The sequence below is a fragment of the Miniopterus schreibersii genome (assembly GCF_964146895.1).
Source record: "Miniopterus schreibersii genome assembly, chromosome: 10".
NCBI lineage: Eukaryota > Metazoa > Chordata > Mammalia > Chiroptera > Miniopteridae > Miniopterus > Miniopterus schreibersii.
This window is the reverse complement of record NC_138110.1, coordinates 82233243-82249698: the sequence shown is the minus strand read 5'-3', so window position 1 is coordinate 82249698 and position 16456 is coordinate 82233243. Positions and strand designations below refer to the sequence as shown.

The window sequence follows — 16456 nt, the reverse complement described above, 5'->3', positions numbered from 1 at the left end:
GGACATTCATGCCAAGTTTACAGACAAGGAGACAGATTTTAGAGAAACAAATCTTAGAGAACAGTTGTGACAGCATCTGGTGTAAGATCCATGCTCAGCGCCACTCACCCAGCGGTGTTTAAGCAACCACATTAGCAAAACGGAAACACAAAATACATAGATTTTTTTCCCTCAAACACGCTACTATGTTATCAGAAGATCTTTCATTGAAAACCTATAAACAGAGTAAGTTACATTTATCTCTTAGAGATAATAATGTTGAAAATTAGCAGCCACACAGAGAGACATGCACACGTTTATTTAAACATTGAATTTAAAAATTTAAACATAACAATTTTGAATACTCCTTGACTCTCTGCATTTTGATAGGAATGAAGTGAATGTATAGCAGCTCTTGTCCACCAAGCTATTTTTTTTTTGAAGGAAAAAATTACTTTTACCTCTGTAATCCTTAAATGTAAGTTATCAAGTTCCTTCACATGCTTGAAAACTCCTAAATTTCTGTATCTAGAATATTATAGTTGAGCAGATATTTTATAAGTCCGATCAGTGTAAAGCATACACATTGGAATGACCTGGGCTCCACACAAGCCAGCTTTTTCCCGCCGCACCACAGGGGTGTGGCTTGTAAAAGGCCATCTCAGCACGAGTGGTTCTCAACTCGGCCTGGGCACCCGGAGCCCTTTTAGAAACATGCCTGGGCCCCACCCCAACCCAGCGACCTCAGGTGGCAGTTCTCAGCCTGTGGGCTCCGGGCCAGCAGCATCTCTATCACCAAAGAGCCTGTTAGAAACGCAGATGGGGGCCCACATCAGACCTCCCGAGCCAGAGCCCGGGAAGGCGGGTGGGCGGCCTGGGCCCTAACCGGGTGCTCAGCTGACGGCGCCCAGCTCGGCAGGCGCGAGGACCACGCTCTCAGGTGAGGGCGGAGCACCTGTGCCCCCCACGCCCAGCTCATTCACAGGCGCAGGGGGTCTGGGACTCCCTCGGCCTTTCCAGACTCTTCTTTCACATGTCAGAATGCGACAGACAGCGTTTCCATGAGCAACTTCCCAACAGACTCTAACCAACCTCGCGCCCTGATGCCCGACACGTTTTTACCACAGCCGCCCTGCCTGCCGAGGAGAAAGGAACAGGCCGTCTGATGGGACCTGAAGACACCTGACTCCTCCCTGGTCCTGACCCTGAGCGACGTCTGCGGACCAGCTACGTCCCCTTTGGAAGGAAAATGCCACGCTTTCTGTTTCAAACACCATTTTCCTGTAGTCAAGGCTGGGCGGCCCTGGATAAATGTACCAAACAACAGCTCGCACGGATGTTCTTCCTCCTGACAAGATGGGAAGATTTCTACTGAAAATCGACGTGGCTGCCCCGCAGCTCCGCCTCCCTGATCCTTGCTGTTCTAAATGGGGGCATCGCCTAACAGTGGGACCTGTGACAGCAGACGGCTGTCTGTAGCCCTGACCTCGCCCTCTCACCGTTGTCCCGGCCCCGGAGCCCACCCAGGTTTCCCCGCCCTCGTCGCAGACGGGGCAGCTCTGGGCCCGGGGGTCACGACAGCCCCTGGCCTGCTGGAAGCTGAGCGACCCAACATAACCTGGCGTGCCCAGAAACCTGTTCCCCAGCAGGACGAAGGGGCCCACCCCAAAGGGACACCTGGACCTTCGGCTCTCGGGTCGGCCCTTCACGCAATTGTCTGACTTGGGCAAACTCAGCCGAGTTCGGACGGACGGAGAGCGGCTGCCGAGGTGGTTTCCGCAATGTCTACGGAAGCAAGAGGCTTGCTCAGCACCTCCCTCCACGCTGACCCCGTCACCCCGGCCGCACTCAGGACAGAACTGAGTCCCCAGAGGCTCCGGAGGGAGCACGGCTGCTGAGCCGAAGGTGAGCACGCGTTGGGGACCCAGCAGTGAGCGGCCCCAGCACCCAGGGGAGCGGCGCCCGGGGCCCGTCGCATCTCCAAGGGTCTGGTCCCATCAAGGAGGTCGCTGGCCTCGGGGGGCCCAGCGTGGCGGCCTCAGCGAGAACGTGTGGGGGCGGCTGCCGGGGAGGAGCCTGAGGACCCCCAGGCTCTCCTTACACAGCGGCCGAGGGCAGGCGGCCCACAGCCCGGGTGCGTTCGCATCTCAGATTGTCCCTCGGGGTCAACGTTTCCATCTCGAAAGGAGAAAATATCGAAATACAGTATAAATCAGGGGCGGGGGCGGGAGAGATTCACCGGGAACCGCCCGCACGTGTGCATAACCCCCAGGCACAGACAATGGTGTGGGGGAGGCCTGGGGGTGTCAATGGGGGAAAGGACATTTGTAATAGTTCAACAGTAAAGATAATTTTTTAAAAAACATAGTATAAATTAGAATCAGATAAAACCACCATCCTGTAATTTTTTTCTTTCCAAGACAGCAAGTCGCTATCAGCACGCCGGGCCGCCTACTCCTACTCTATGTAGTTTTTCTTAAACAAACACATCATTAAATATACAAATCACTAACATCTACTTGACAAATAAGCTAATAAGCAACACTTTGCTAATGGCCAAGAGCGATAGAAGCCGCTCACAAATTTAAAACCCGGGAGGTATTCTCAACCGGGGGTAGAGCAAAATTTACAAATTTTAGATGTTTCCAGAGGAGGCGGACGCACTGATGTATCCGCCCAGTGTACAGGACTGTGGCTTATGTGCAGGAGCTTAGTAAATCCTGCTGGGCGAGAGCGTGAGGGGGCTCGCGGCCCCGCTGTCCGGCCGAGCTGCCCCCAGGCCGCCTCTCAGAGCCTGGGGAGGGAGCCCGGGCTCAGAGACATCAGCCCCTCCCGCTCAGAAGCAGCCCCGCCTTGGGGTTCGGTGAATGCATGGGAATGATCTCCGCCTCATCTCCAAGCAGCTGAGATACGAGCGAACGAAACCGTCTGTGAGATCCCAGTTCCAATCACCGGGGAGGCACCCAAAGCCTCGGCCCGGCTCGCGCAGCTCGCCCGCCGGCTCCCCTTCGGCTCCCACTCACCCCGCTGAGGCCACGCCGGGATTTTCCTGAGGGGAGCAGCGGAGGGAGGAGGCCGGGTGGGAGCGAGTTACCACTGAAGAGCAAAGGGAGGCAGGGGCAAGAAAATGTTGCTTTACCCCCAACGTGCGCAGTACAAGTGTGTTAACAGCAGAAATATTTACCTAAATTGTGCAGAAAGTGGCCTCCATCCAACATTTCTGAGCACACGCGAGGTCAGAAGGGCAGACAGAGAGTCTCTGTAAGGTCTCTCCTGGGAGCAGAGACCACGAGAGCCTCCCACCCGGCCCTGTATTCATCGGTAGGAAACTGAAACCGGCTCATTCATAGAAACAGCGAGCACTTGACTATCCCAGAGCCCGTCTCCCTGCGTGGATGCAAAGCGCCCAGAAAAGTCACCGCAGCCTTTGGCACGAGGCAGACAGATCTCAGGAGAAGCATCAGTTTCACGCGAAGTTCCCTGAAAAATCAGGTTTGCAAGCAACCGACGTCAGAGTCACACGGGGTGTTTCTGCTGGAAGGAGACGCGTGTTGGGCGCCTTCTGTCCTGCCTGAGGAGGACGGGTGCTCCTGAGCCGGTCACGGTCATTACGCTGGGCGCCAGGACGGCAGCCCCGGGAAACGCAGGCCCTGCGCCCACGCTCCTGGGAGCGGAGCCTGCGGCCGGCTCCGCCGGACACCGCGTTCGGGAAACGCAGGTGTGGATCTTTGCAGGGTGTCAGTTATCATCAGGATCAAAATTGGCTGTAGACGTAAACGACCTACCCTGTGAACCAGAGGCATGGCCTAAACCGAGGGCGGGCAGGAAGGGTGTCCTGACAGAGCGACTTGCATTTGCACTCAGCACATTGGGGGGTCGTGGGCCTGTAATCACTCCAGCGCCAAGCCTTTTGTTTCTGTCACATTGATGGCACCCAGGAGGGGCCGCAGGCACGGCGCGGTCAGTGTCTTAGAAAAAGCAGCTTTTAAAAATACTGCCCGTGTGCGGGTGGGAATCAGAAGAGGAAACGGGGACAGCCACGGTGCGGGAAGCTATTGTCACCCACGCAGGTCCCAAGGCGCCAGGAGCGCGTGTGCAGCGAGCCGAGCTCACACCCGGGAGCGGCTCTGCATTCGCAACATCAAGTTCCGCGAGCACCTGAGGGATCATCGTCAGGATACAATGTTTCTGCAGCTGTGTTTGAATAAAGTGCAACAAGGTTTCCACCCAAGGACCTATGCTGTTCTTTAAAATGCTCACATACACACACACACACACACACACGGCTTCTCTCCCCGGCCGTGAAACGTGAACAGCTCCGGAGCCCCATCCCCTCCGAGGATTTTCTCCCGGTTGGTCCAGACACCCCAAACGTAAACACTGAGGCATATAACTCGCGAAAATAAATTGTGAGCTAGAGAAGTCAACATGCAAACACTTACACTGAGTCGTTTTTGCCCTAAAATTTGATGTTTTGCACGGAGTCCTGATTTGACACGGCCGTACCTCACACAAAATCCTTTTTTTAAATCTTCGTGCTTTTGTCTCCTCCTAAAGCATATCAAAGTCTTGCATTCAGAAAATTATCTTCTAACACAGGACAATTCGGTCTTTTCATACCATCATCTCATTGTAAACATGAACAAATATGACAGTCATGAAAACTACATCTGAAACTCAAGAGGTGGTGATTTTAACCCCAAATTAATGTTTCCAGAGGGAGTAACATTGGGGGTCAATGAGCAGAAGACATCATTACAATGTAATAAAAAAGCATTTGTTTCTCCGGGATGGGCTGTCCCTCCGAAGACCTGTTCACGGAACATTTTCTTCCAACGTTGTCTGAGCCGAGCGCTCAGTACCCGTCCTCATGAGGCCTGACCACCGCCCCCCGGGACTCACTGAGTTCTGATGGGTCTTCGGCCCCTAGAAATTATTATCTAAACACCATGCTCACTGGCTTTTCTTTAACTCTCTCTTTTTAATTGGTTCCATTCAAGGCATAGCTAAGGCCGTGGCCATGTGCACAATTTTAATGCCCAGCGTCACTGTCAGAAACTCACCCACAGCCTCCGCTGTTAGAATAGTTGTATTGGCACTTTCCCCGACTTCTTTTTTTCAGTCACATCTACAGAGGCCAAGTTCACAGGATAGTTTCACGAGACAGCGCCAACGGCTCACACCCTGGAGCAGCTGCCGCGACACCCTGCCGACCCCCCGAGACTGACCCCAAAGACCCTGTGGTCCCAGGTGGACACGGGAGACCCTCCGAACCCCATACGCTGGTCAGTCGGCAGCAAAGGTGGCCTGGGCCAGTGACACTGGGCAGAGTCTGAATGTTTTCACTGTGCTGTGACCGTAGCTCATCACATCACCCCTTTTCCCAAAACTGAAGAACTGAAGCATCCGTGTCTTTATCTAAATAAAGCTGCTTCAAGGTGTGGGTCATAAACACTCCCGATCTCAGGCACAGGTCCTAGTTCCTTACCCCATAAGGAACCGAACGCGTCTCTGGAATTCTGTTAAACGCTCATTTCTCAAGAGCTGTAAAACAATGCAGCATTCTCTTCTCTTGAAATAGAATTTAAAAATAAAATAAAATCTGGGAACCCTTTTCACTAGACCTAGGGATTTCCTAAGCGGATCGGAGTCCATTTAAACCACAAGTGGAATTTAAAGAAGACAGTATGAACTGTTGTTCAGGTGACGGGTGCAGCCTTGCCGAGCCCCCGTGTCTTCTCGTGGCTGGGCCACGCACACGCAACCACGACGCGGGGACCCAGCGTCGCTCTTCACACGTGGGTGCAGTTGGTGGAGGGCGGGGTGTCGGCGCGGCTCCTGTTCTCCCTGGCGTCGCTGAGGGGGGACCCGCCCGGCGCGCGGCAGGTGAACACCTGGCGGTAGGCCTTCCGGAAGTTCTCGGACAGGAAGGCGTAGATGATCGGGTTCACCGAGGAGTTGCTGTAGGCCAGGCAGTGCGCCGTGACGCGGAACAGGAAGGAGGCGGGCGTCAGCGGGAAGACCCCGAACTCGGCCCACAGGTGGATGACATGGTGCGGCAGCCAGGAGATCCCGAAGACCACGACCACCACCAGCACCGTCTGCGCCGTCTGCGAGGGATGGGGGAGGCACGTCAGTCCCGACAGGAAGGAATCCAGCATCGCAGACACATCCTAAGCTAATCTCACGGCTGTCAGACCTAAAGCGTGACTTAAACCCCCCGCACCTGGACTTCTCATCTGGGCCCCAGGATCCCCTGACGCCAGGTGTTCACAGGTGGCAGGATTAGATGTTACAGCCTCTTACTGCGGGAGGCACAGAGCAAACAGGAGGTCGGCTCAGGTGCATTAGGGGACCGGCTGCTCTCCACCCCTCTTTCCGGGTGCAGGAGACACTGGTCCCCAGGTCACTGAGTCACACCACTTAGAGGTCCTTCTGCCTGCACATGGAAAACATCACCGTCCTTCCTAAGACAGCGAGAGCATCTCCACTTCACAGAACAGATGCCCTCTGGATGCCCTCTCCGGGCTTCTGTTAGGGAGCGTCTGCCAAGCGGAGCTGAGGCAGGAGGAGACCAGCAGCTCAGCAGCTCAGGATCGGCTCCTAGGGCTCCAGGACCACGGGGAAGTGCAGTGTGTGCCCCGTGGAGCATCTGTCCCTGTGCCTGTGGGTCATTCAAATGTACCTTTTTATTACTTGTAATCCCTGCTCTTTTCAGAACCATGAACAAGACAGTTTTTCTCAGTCTACCTAGTAGCCTTCAAATGCGCCTGGGTTACAATTTGCAACATAGTATCAGGAAAGAACACTCAGTGGGCACTTACATAGACCGAGTCATTTATCCAAGGCTATTCCTGGAGTGTTAGCTAGGATGCTCCCCGCTAAGGTCCACAGGCCTCGCTCTGTCCCCGTTTCACAAGCATCTCAGCCCATCAGAGCTGAGGTTCTGTCGGCCCAGCGACAGATAGCGTCCTGCACCCAGCCCTGCACCCGGCCCTGCACCCGGCCCTGCACACAGCCCTGCACCCAGCCCTGTACCCAGCCCTGCACCCAGCCCTGCACCCGGCCCTGCACCCGGCCCTGCAGTTCCCAGGGGACTCCAGGTCAGCCCAGCGATGTCAACTCTGACAAAGGCTTCCGTGTGCGCCGCTGGACACAGCACATGCTTTTCTCCTCCTGACTCCCTTGCGCAGAGGCTCCTAGGCCTCCAGGCCCAGGGACTGAGAAGCTGGGGGGCGGGTGCAGGGAAGAAGCCCCCACAGGTGGGCAGAACACCATCCTCCACGCACTGCTGCTTCCCACAGGGGCTGGACACTGAAGATCCGGTCAGAACACTGCTGTGCAAACCCCGAAGCTGGGGCGGAGGAAGAAGGGGTGCTGGTCCCACCCAGGGCACAGCTCCTGCAGACGTCAGGCACCCGGGCCTCGTCCCCAGGGCTCCGCTCAGGAAGTTTCTAAACGTCTCAGGTGTTTGAAGAGCCACTGATAAAACCATAGCAAAAGCACGTTGTCTTGCCCACTTCAAGTTAAAGACGAGGGGGTTTCCTCAATGTTCACCACCCCAATTCTACCCCCCCCCATTCTCCTGATTCTCCCCAGAAAGACTTGGAAAAGTGGCCTCCCCCCTCCCCTGCTGAAACGCCAGGATGTGGGGAAGGAACACCTCTCTGCGAGAAGGCGGAGAGTCTCTTAAAATTTCTTATGGGACTTTCCTCATTTCTGGCAGGAGCACCGGCCTCCCTCAGAGCCAGAGTCCAGCCCCGGCCCCAGCCCTGAGCTCAGTGTCCACGTGGAGCCGCTGCAGGCGCCCCGAGCCCGGCGCCGACCCCACCCGCGCCCGGGCCTCGCTAGCCTGGCTGCTTTTTGCTCCTCAGGCTGAAAGCGTCTGAAAAACACTCATCGCTCGTCTTCCCGGGAGACGCTCTTTCCCGAGCCATCCTGGGCATCTGTCTTTCTCTTCAAAGAATGTTGCTCAGAATGTGTCTAAGGGAACTCGGCTGGGCAGAAAAAGTGGCTGAAAGGTGAGGAGGATGAAGAACTCGCCGTCTCTGTGTCGGTCACGGCCGAGGGCCTGCTGAGGACCCCAGGCCGGGCTGACGGGGGCCCTGCTCAGGTGCCTCCCCGGGGTGGCCCGTGACCGCCCCATGTGACACGTGTCCCTTTCTGCAGCCTCACAAAGACCGTCCCAGAGCTTGTTTAGGATCCGATCGGTCTGGGCGGAAGCGCTCCCCTCTGTCTGCGCCTGAGCGAAGCCTTGGCTCCATCGCGGGCTCAGCGCCGTTACTTCTGCAGTGATTGCACCTTCCTTCCGTTCCTTCCCCCGACCGCCGGGGGTCCCTGTGTGGATGGATCAGCACAGAGGTGGGGACCTGGGACAGGTGAGGCCGGGGTGAGTGAGTGGTTGCCCAGCACTGACCGAGAGGGCGCCCAGCAGTGAGGCTTCCTGTGTGGAGGTCCGCTCTCCCCCTCGGGGACCTCCCGTGGAGCCGGGCTGTCTATCAGGCCTCCCTCTCCGCTCCGCTCGCCCTTCCTACTCCCTTTCTGACCCTCCGGGCACCTCTCCACTGTCTCTTCCTTAGACACGACACACACACGCCCACGCCCACGCCCACGCACGCACTCACCACGCTTTATTTGTTCTATGACAACAAGGAGGCAATTAAATCTATCAAAAGACATCTGACATCTGTTCAGTGGCTATTAAAGGTCAGAGGCTGTGAGGATGGAAGAGGAGCTCTGCCTCCTGCCTCCCAATGCGGAAACCCTTCCCCAGGGAAGAATTACAGGTATATACACACAATATACACACACACAATATACACACATACACAATACACACACATACATAATAACACATATACAATATACACGTGTCCATTGCACACACTAAAACCACAGCACTGAAGGCAGCAGCTGTTGGACTGGTCACTAATCCTCAGGCCTGTCCACTGTGCCGTGAGACAGAGGCGCCCCTGTCATTCCCGGGAAGGCCGCCTTTCCTTCTCGCCGCTGTGCTCCTCTCCGGGACCTTCACAATTTCTCTCCAACACTTTTCACATATACGAAGTACAGCGGCCCCTGCGCCCAGCAAGACCCAGCTAATGTTAAAGACTCGCTGGCTTTCCTTCCTGCCGCTGATCACAACGCCTCGCGCATCAACGACCAGCTGTATCAGGAGACGTTCAGCTCCCCGCCCGGTGCCCCCCCTCCCAGCACCCGGCGGGCGGACGAGGCTCATTCCTGCCCCTCTGCAGGGGCAGAGCCCATGGCCACGCTCCTGTGCAGGGTGGGAGCTCCACACATAACCATCCGGGGCAAAGTACAACAATCCTGCATTGTTTTTAGTGCATCGTTTCCTTGGAGATGAGCACGGCTCAGAGGAAACACAGAGAGAGATAAAAACCGGAGTATGTGCAGCACAGTAAGGCCTCACTGGACGCAGGCAGGCAGGAGACACCTGCTTCCATGCCACCCGCACGTCCACACGGCTGTGCAGATGGTGCAGATGCCGGGAGGAGCCTGTATGACTGACAGGTGCCCGGACTCACGGACGGACACTGGGAGCGACGCTGAGACAGTCCTGCCGTCCATGCTGTGCCTTCGCCATGAACTGCTGCTCCTAGAAACTGGCTGTGTTTCAGATGCTGGATGGCGGCTCTAACCAGCTGCCCCGCCTCTCTACCCACCGCCTCTGGGAACAGGTGTGTTTTCACCACGTCATCGCTTATCAACACGAAACGTCAGGACGAGCTGTACTTTACTTAAGTAGGATTCTTAAAAATAAATACGATTACTATATAGTTTCTGCAAATTACGCGTCATTCATCACAATAAATATTTAGGAGGAAAAACAAGCTATTTTAGGATGTTCTGTATGTCTAATATTTGTGGGTAAAAATGCCTGGTTATAATATCCTCTCCCCTAAACTCACTGTCTAGTAATCTCATCCTACTTTCTAAAATCAGAAATTATAACTAATATCTGCGTAAGAGTTACGTTAACCCTGATTTGTACAATAGCTTTTTCCTCAAAACGTGAAATGTCATGAATAGCAGGATGTTAGGCCCGTCGATAGTACTCAGAACCTTGTTTCAACAGGGTTCACCTGATGGGAGAGAACTGAAAATGGGGAGAATCCCCCCAGGGCCTCCCCCAGCCTTAGGTCCCCCCTAGGTCCGGGGCCAACACGGGCACAAGCCTGGGAGGAACAGGGAGCAACAGTGTATCTGCTCCTGGCTTGAGGGACAGATTGTAGCAACGTTCTCTCCCAGGACAGGCAGGCGAGGCCTCTGGAATCACACGGGAGGCGGGAAGACACCAGAGACTGACCGCAGTCCATGCAAACGACAGATGTGGCAGCTCTACTACCCTCGGTCCCAGTCACCCCGGAGCACAGCTCCCACGAGGCTCAGAACCTGAGAATCACAGTCTCCTCGCCTCCCCAAACCTCCACACACTCACGGCAGGAAATGGTCACCTGCGCGGCCCTCCAGAGCTGACCTTCCAACACCCTGCCCCCGGAACCGAAGTGCCACCGGCACTGGGCAGATGCAGGATAATTAGAAATAAAAACAAACCAAGCCGTGAACAGCGACACAGACAATAGACTTATGAACATTACCTTCTTCTTTGACGCCTCGGACTTCTTCGACACGTTCTTCAGCTTTTTGTGCAAGTGGTTAAGGACCTGAAAAACAGGCGAATGAAATCGGTTTGCCTCGCGTCCCATAATTCACTGTCTCCACTGCACTGGCAATTGTCGGCATTCCGAAAAGGCAACACCGCTACTTACAAAATCATCCCGATTCAAAGACACATACGTAAGGACGATGACGGGGAACTGCCCACCGCGCCCGTCTCCAGGTGCAGGGTGCGGTCAGAGCACCTGTGTGCAGGGCGTCCTGTGCCAGGCGCTCTAGGGTTTTGTCCAGAAAGGGCCGCACCACGACCCATGCCTTCCACCGGGATTTCCCCCGAGATTCTGCATTTTAACCATCGCCAGGCCCTATAGTTGTCAGACTCCGTGTTAAACCCAAGCTAAGCACAGAAGCTAGAGGCCGCCTTCAGGTGCAGCCTCCCGGGGGAAGGAGGCGAGAGGCGAATAAAGATGTCATCAGGAGTTCTCACTCGGCCCACATGGGCTTCCACGTGTCCCTGCGGTTTTCCCTGCCCTACAAGTCTCCTTAAAGCGAATCACCCATCGGGCCTCCTTGCATTCCTCATTCAAACGGTAACCACTGTGCTGAGCTGTGAGATAACCTACACTTGGGGACTCCAGCCTCACCCACAGTTCCCAGGCCGTCAGCAGGCCTGACAACTAGCGCTCTGCCGGGGGTCTCCTTGAGAGACATGGGCTCCTCCACAGAGAAATGGTCTTTGTCTTCTCTTGCCAGGTGACAGTCAGGAGAAACAATGTGAAACGTTTGTGCTACATAGTGTTGGAGTTTCCAGCAGGCCCCAGGCTGTTGTATGGATTACCAGACGGGTACATGAGCTCATCCTCACATCCCATCTGCGTGGAAATCTAAGGAAAACTTGCCTCTGGATGACTAAGGGTTTAGATTGTCCATCAGCTGCTGAGTGAGTCTCTCCACGAATCAGCCACGTTCCAGCCGCGTCTTCGTTTCCCTCTGGCACTGCGGCATGGAAGCAATTTCATCGGATTGCACACTTGCGAAAGCCCGTGCCCTGCGCTGGATGCACACTTCTGAGTGGTCAGTCACACTTAATGGAGAACCTCGGGACTCATCCACCAACCTTGGGAGCCCTGTGCCGGTGAAGCAGCCATCACTGGGTGTGAGGTTCTGGCTCCAGAGCCCCAGCTCTGCTAAAACACTTCTCTTTTCCTACAGCGGCTGAGCGTCTATGAGACAAGGCTTCCACCTGCTGGAGTAGCGTTGGGATCACCCTCGGCGCTGGCACTGGGTTAGGCTGCTGCTCCGCCGACGGGAATCGTGGTGACAAAGATTGGATGGAAGCAAAGATCAACCAGGGGCTTTTACGGAAGCAAATGAGAAAGTCTTTCAAAGGGGAAGGTAAGGGCTGGAAGCAGGATGCTGCCTGGAGAGGACAGACCTGGCCAGGGTCCTTGGTGGCAGCCTCCCCGGCAGGAGACCACAGGGGGACACTGGTCCCTGAGGACAAGGGACATGAGGAGAGAGCAAAGGAGAGTCAGCAAAACAAAATCAGGGAGGGACACCTGGAGAGGAGTCAGAACAGAAAAGTGACCCGGCCAGTGTGGCTCAGCGGTTGAGCGTCACGGTTCGATTCCCAGGCGGCAGAGCATTAGGAAGCAGATAACATTTGACTTTTCTGTGTTTTGTGTGTGTGAATGTGTTTCTCTCCCTCTCTTCCTCCCTCTGAGATCAATAAAAACATATTTTTTAAAAAACACATTCACACACACAAAACACAGAAAAGTCAAATGTTATCTGCTTCCTAATGCTGTTCGGGGGTCTAGTCATTCCTCCAGCAGACTGTGGGATCACAGCTCAGTAACTTCAAAACACCGGACGAGTGTGTCGAGTGGTCAGTGGAGAAAATGCCCGAGTGCCAGCTCTGCCCCGCTTCCGTGCTCCGCGGCCCACCCTACGTGCACATGTGAATGCTACGATGCGTCGCCAGGAAGGTTTGTCACAGAAAGAGGGAATGTAGGTATGAGGATGGGTCATGAATACCTTTCTTCAGAAGGAGCTGGTGATATCCTGGTGGCCTCTCCCCACTGCTCTGTGCACCTAGAAGTGTGTGTAGGACGCACACACTCACACCTGAGCCGAGGTCATCAGGAGCTTCAGACACACCTGGGGATGTGGGGGAACTTGGCGGGGTGGGCACATCACGAGTAATGGGCATCCTGAACTTAACATTCAGGGAGCAAAACCCTTACCCGGAGAGCTTGCACTTGATGGTTGAACTAAAGAAAAGCAACTTGAAATTACGTATTACCGCCATCTGTTCGAGCCATGAAACAAATTTGCCTAATTACATTGAATTCAAATGATAACTCGAGTTATGCTTAAAAGCAAACTATTTCCATATTAAAAAATATCTCCATGATTTTGTATTTATTGAGTTTTAAAAACCATCTTCAAGCTTTGCTCTATGATAGAAACGTAGCCTAATTAATTCCTAAAAGTTTACCTTGTCGTTTCCATTAAGTTAATCTAAACACATCTGGGAAATGAAGAGATTGTGCCTCGGTTCTAAACTATGTAATTACGAATTAAGAGAAAAATATGTGAAGAACCCCTCTGGTCCCAAGCGTCATGTCCCCAAGGTCCTCACCAACTGCCCCTCCCTGCGAGGACAGGGAACCCCTGCATGGGAACCTCCATGAACCATTTGCCAGCTTCCCGATCTGGGTCGGTTGCTTCATTCCTCAAAACCCCTTTCCCTTGCCAATAAAACAGGGACGGCAGCTCAGCGTGGGGATTAAACGACCCAGGGCACCCGTCAGAGGCTGTGCCCGCAGAGGGGGGCTGTGCTCCCCAGCAGCAGAAGACAGGGTGAGGACGCCAGCCCTTTACCCAAGAGCTGAGCCAGCCGCTCCTGGGGTCCCCGTTCCTCCCAGGCGGATACTATCCAAATAATATCCAATCCAGATCTTATCCAAACTGTTACCATTCAGAACACACAGCTCTGCCCGGGGGCCTGGGGGAGGGGAAAGCAAAGCCCCGGAGGCTCACGTTAAACATTGTTGCTGGGAAAATACTTTCTGAATGAGGGGAATTATCCTTGTCCCTCCTCCAGTCATTCATGGCCCTGGAGGCCGAGCCCTACCAGAGCTAGGAGGCGCCCAGGGGGATGGAGAGAAGGCGGTGGCATTTCGGGGTGCCTTCCTGGTGGTGATGGCAACTCCCAGACAGTGTGGTGGGGACACTGGGCTTCACCCCACGGATCCCGATCACACGAGTGTGAGGCATGTGCCCTTCTTTACTCAAACATAAACAAGGTGTGTGAAATGGTTAAGGCTCCTGATCAGTATGAAATTGTCAAAACTGTGTCTTATTGATGAAGGGAAGGTGAGTCTGCTGAGCTTGGGGCGCTGCTTGGAGAGGGAAGAGCAGGGTGGGAGAGCAGGAGCGTCCGGGGCTGGACCATGTCCTCTCCCCAGTGAGGGTCCCACCTGCCACAGGAGTCACATCATTTAACAACCTTCCTGAACAGAACCAAAAGCCCACCCATCCAAAGTCCTCTGGAGACTCCGGCCAGGACTCTGGGGAAAATCGCTTTACCACTGGGTTTATAAAGCTGAGCGTCTGTGTGAAATGAAATGTGAAGCTGTCACCTGGGGCAGTGGCTTCAGGGGGGCCAGGTCCCCTCCGAGCCTCCCCTACCCCCCTGGGAAAGGGCCTCACCGGAGTCACCTCCTCAAGTCCCAACTGAGCGCTGGGCAGGGGGCAAGGGGACCCGCCACCCTGGCAACAGGCGGGGAGCCCAGTGACCAGCGCTCCCTGGGACTCTGCGGTCGCGCCCCGCAGGCATCCGGTGGAGCTGCTGAGGCTGAGCGGGTTCCCTCTACCCGAGGCCGGGACTGAGCCCCGCCTGCCCCCTAGACAACCTGGGGTTGGGGAGGCGGGGACCCGAGGGTAGGCGGGACTCTGGGAAGTGAACCGCAAACTTCCCCGGCGCCCCCCAAACTCCAGGTAACTTTCTCCACAACATCAAACCGCCAGACGCGGCGCGGAGACAGGGACCTGGGCACACCCGCGGGCGCCGCTGCCGGCTCGGAAAGGGGCGCGGGGGGCGGGGGGGGCGCGCGGAGAAGCCCGGGGCCCCCTCGCCGCCCTCGGGCCCGCGCCCACCTTGGCGTAGCAGAAGCAGATGAGCAGCAGCGGCAGCAGGTAGCCGAAGACGAAGGTGCACACCACGTAGGCCTTCTTGTGGCGCTGGTCGGGCCACTGCTCCCAGCAGAAGGTCTGGTTGCCCGGGTCGCGGTGGAAGAGGCGCCGGTGGTAGGCCACGGGCGAGGCCATGGCGATGGACAGCGCCCAGATGCAGCCCACGCCCAGCAGCGCGTTGCGGGACACCCGCAGGGCGGAGGAGCGCCGCGAGTGCACTATGGCCACGTAGCGGTCCACCGACATCGCGGCCAGCGTGAAGATGCTGACCAGCATGGACACGGTGAGGAAGTAGTGGACGAACTTGCAGATGAAGGCGCCCAGCACCCAGGTGGGCAGCGCGTACACCGTGGCCTGGAAGGGAATGCAGAAGAGCAGGTAGGCCAGGTCGGCGATGCTCAGGTTGAGGATGAACAGGTTGGTGGTGCTGCGCGGCTTGCCCGGCTTGCTGCGCGCCAGCACCGTGATCACCAGGCTGTTGCCCAGCACGCCCAGGGCGAAGATGAGCCCGAACGCCAGCAGCGTGAGGAAGTTCTCCAGGCCCATGCCCAGGAGCGGCGGCGGGTCCGGGGCGGGGGGCTCGGGGCCGCTGGCGTTGCCCTCGCTGAGGTTCCCGGCCACCAGCTCCATGGCCGGCGGGGGCCCGCCCGGGGCGCGCGGGCGAGGGCTGCCCGGGGACCGAGGGCGCCGAGGGGCGCCGGGGGCGCAGACCCGAGCACGGAGCGCTAGCGTCCGAGCCTGAGCCTCCCCGGGGTCCACGCGCCCGCGGGGGCTGCGCCTAGTGGACCGGTCTCTGGGCGGGTCCGCCTGAGAGCCGGCGCTTCCAGGGCGGAGGCGGCGGTCCCGAGGGCGCAGGGGACCCCCGCCCGGACGCCAGGGCCCGCTGCGCAGCCTCCGAGCGGCGGGACGGGGCCCCGCGGTGCGGCCCCGGAGGCGGGGAGCCCTCTCTGCGCTTCACCTGCGGCGCATCCCTCGCTCCCGCAGAGGCTCCGCGCCGCACCTGTTGCTCGCAGCCGCTCCCTTCCCGAGCGCACCGGGCTCTGCCGAGCGCACGGGTCTCCCCGCGGTTCGTGCAGAGCGTTTCGAGCGACTCCAAACCGTCTCCTCTCCCAGGTGTTGCCGAGGTGCAGAGCGAGGGCTCCCGGTGCTCTCCCGGCGGCTGGCGGGGGGGTGCTCTCCTCTCTCCGCCGCGACTGAGGCGTAGCGAGGACGCGGCCCCGCTGAAATCCGCGCCCCTGGTGCCTCCCCTGTCCCCGGAAGTTACCGCGCGCGGAGACTGGACCAATCCTAATGGATGGGTCGCCGCCCACCTCCTGGCTGGGGACAGCCGCTCCCCCCGCGAGGCGCGAACCCGCCTGGATCCGGCGACACGGCGGCTCCGGAGGCGGCTGCGGCACAGGCGGGCGGCGGGCACGGGGCGCGGGGCGCGGGCCTCCCCCGGGCAGCGCCCTCCGCTCTCCGGGTGGAGAGGCCCCAGGGAGGCGCTCCCCGCCCCGCCCCCGCGGTCAGCCCCAGGGCCTGAGCGCCGGGCACCGCGCCCCGAGTCCCCGCTCCGCGCCCTCGCCCTGCCCGCCGCCCTCGCCCTGCCCGCCGCGAGGGAGCGAGAGCCGGAGGGAAGAGTGAGGGTCCCTGAGTT

At 57.2% G+C, this 16456-nt stretch overlaps 1 protein-coding gene across 1 annotated transcript; it reads right to left on the bottom strand.

The window, feature by feature from the left end:
• Positions 1-5771: 5771 nt before the first annotated feature.
• On the bottom strand, positions 5772-15450 carry GALR1 (galanin receptor 1; the record flags this gene model as incomplete). The annotated part of the gene is made up of 3 exons (XM_081149441.1): positions 5772-6089; positions 10602-10667; positions 14785-15450. The coding sequence occupies 3 exons, from the start codon at positions 15448-15450 to the stop codon at positions 5772-5774; spliced, it is 1050 nt and encodes a 349-aa protein (XP_081005567.1).
• Positions 15451-16456: the final 1006 nt, after the last annotated feature.